Source organism: Ochotona curzoniae, unplaced genomic scaffold (assembly GCF_017591425.1).
Source record: "Ochotona curzoniae isolate NIBS_2020 unplaced genomic scaffold, NIBS_Ocur_1.0 contig_584, whole genome shotgun sequence".
NCBI lineage: Eukaryota > Metazoa > Chordata > Mammalia > Lagomorpha > Ochotonidae > Ochotona > Ochotona curzoniae.
This window is the reverse complement of record NW_024466480.1, coordinates 120689-122198: the sequence shown is the minus strand read 5'-3', so window position 1 is coordinate 122198 and position 1510 is coordinate 120689. Positions and strand designations below refer to the sequence as shown.

The 1510-nt window shown below is 46.8% G+C and overlaps 1 protein-coding gene across 1 annotated transcript; it reads right to left on the bottom strand.

Annotated features, from left to right (window-relative positions):
* Positions 1–260: 260 nt before the first annotated feature.
* Positions 261–1220, bottom strand: LOC121162861 (olfactory receptor 7A17-like). Its single transcript, XM_040990095.1, has one exon. The coding sequence runs from the start codon at positions 1218–1220 to the stop codon at positions 261–263; it is 960 nt and encodes a 319-aa protein (XP_040846029.1).
* Positions 1221–1510: the final 290 nt, after the last annotated feature.

Sequence of the window (1510 nt, the reverse complement as noted above, 5' to 3'; positions counted from 1 at the left end):
AATTTGAAGTCTATTATAATGGGGTTGCAATGGACAAGAAAATCTGATTATCTCCATGAATTACATTTCCACGTAACTTGCACATCATATTTCTAGAAATTCTATGGGAAACAGAAACAGATATGTTTGATATCTCTTTCCCTGCAACCCTCGCACTCTCTCTCTCTTTTAAATAATTCTCTTCAAAAATATACACAAAAAGTTAAACGATACTAATTTGACACTGAGCCCTGAGTTTTAAAGGCCTGAATTGTAAAGGCCTAATGTGGGCTATGACTTAAAAAAGGCCATCGGCAGATTTCCCTCAGATGTGTTTTCATAGCCCTCTGGATATCATTATTCCTGAGACTGTAGATGAAGGGGTTCAGCATGGGGGTGACCACGGTGTACATCACCGAGGCTATGGCTGTTGAGTGTGAGTTGTATGCAACAGCTGAGCTGAGGTACACACCCAGTCCTGTGCCATAAAACAAGGAAACAACAGAGAGGTGAGAGGCACAGGTGGAAAAGGCTTTGTACTTGCCCTGAGCTGACGAGATGGCACGGATGGAGGAGATGATCCTAGAGTAAGAGTAGAGGATCCCAGCCAGAGGTCCTCCTGTCAGCAGCACAGCTGCAAGATACATCATGAGGTCATTGAGAAAGGTGTCAGAACAGGCTCTGTGGACCACCTGATTCAATTCACAGAAGAAGTGAGGGATTTCCACATGTGTGCAAAAGCTCAGCCTCAGCACCAGTAAGCTGTTTAACAAGGCATGGAGGACACTGATGACCCAGCACAACAGAACCAGCTGCACACAGAGATGGGGGTTCATGATGACCGTGTAGTGCAGGGCGTGACAGATGGCCACAAACCGGTCATAGGCCATCACAGCCAGCAGAATGTCATCCAGGCTTCCAAACAAGAGAAAGAAGAACATCTGTGTGATGCAGCCTGCATAGCTGATTGCTTGGCTCTGCGTCCTGATGTTCACCAGCATCTTGGGGATGGTGGTGGAGGTGAAGCAGATGTCAGAGAAGGACAGATTGGTGAGAAAGAAGTACGTGGGTGTGTGGAGGTGTGGGTCAGAGAGGATGGCCAGGATGATGAGCAGGTTCCCACTGACAGTGACCAGGTACATGGAGAAAAATAGCATGAAAATGAGAGGCTGCACTGCTGGATCTTCTGAAAGGCCCAGGAGAAGGACTTCCACAATCCTTGTGTGGTTCCTTGGTTCCATGTCAGCAATGTGACTACCAAAATGTGAAAAAATGCGTGGATGTGAACACTAGTTACACGCTGCCAGAACCATGATGTGTGTTCTTCATGTCAGTCTGAATGCCCCCAGAATGCCTCTGTTCTCTGGTGTAGAATTCCTCTCTGCTTATGCTCACTTCCTCATGAGGCTGTGCCTGCTGCAGCTACAGTGAGATTCCATGATGTCCTTGAGCATAGGATGTTGAATCTTCACGTTCCAGACACTGTTTCAACAGTGTGTGAGCAACGCTGAGACACAAACATACCTAATGG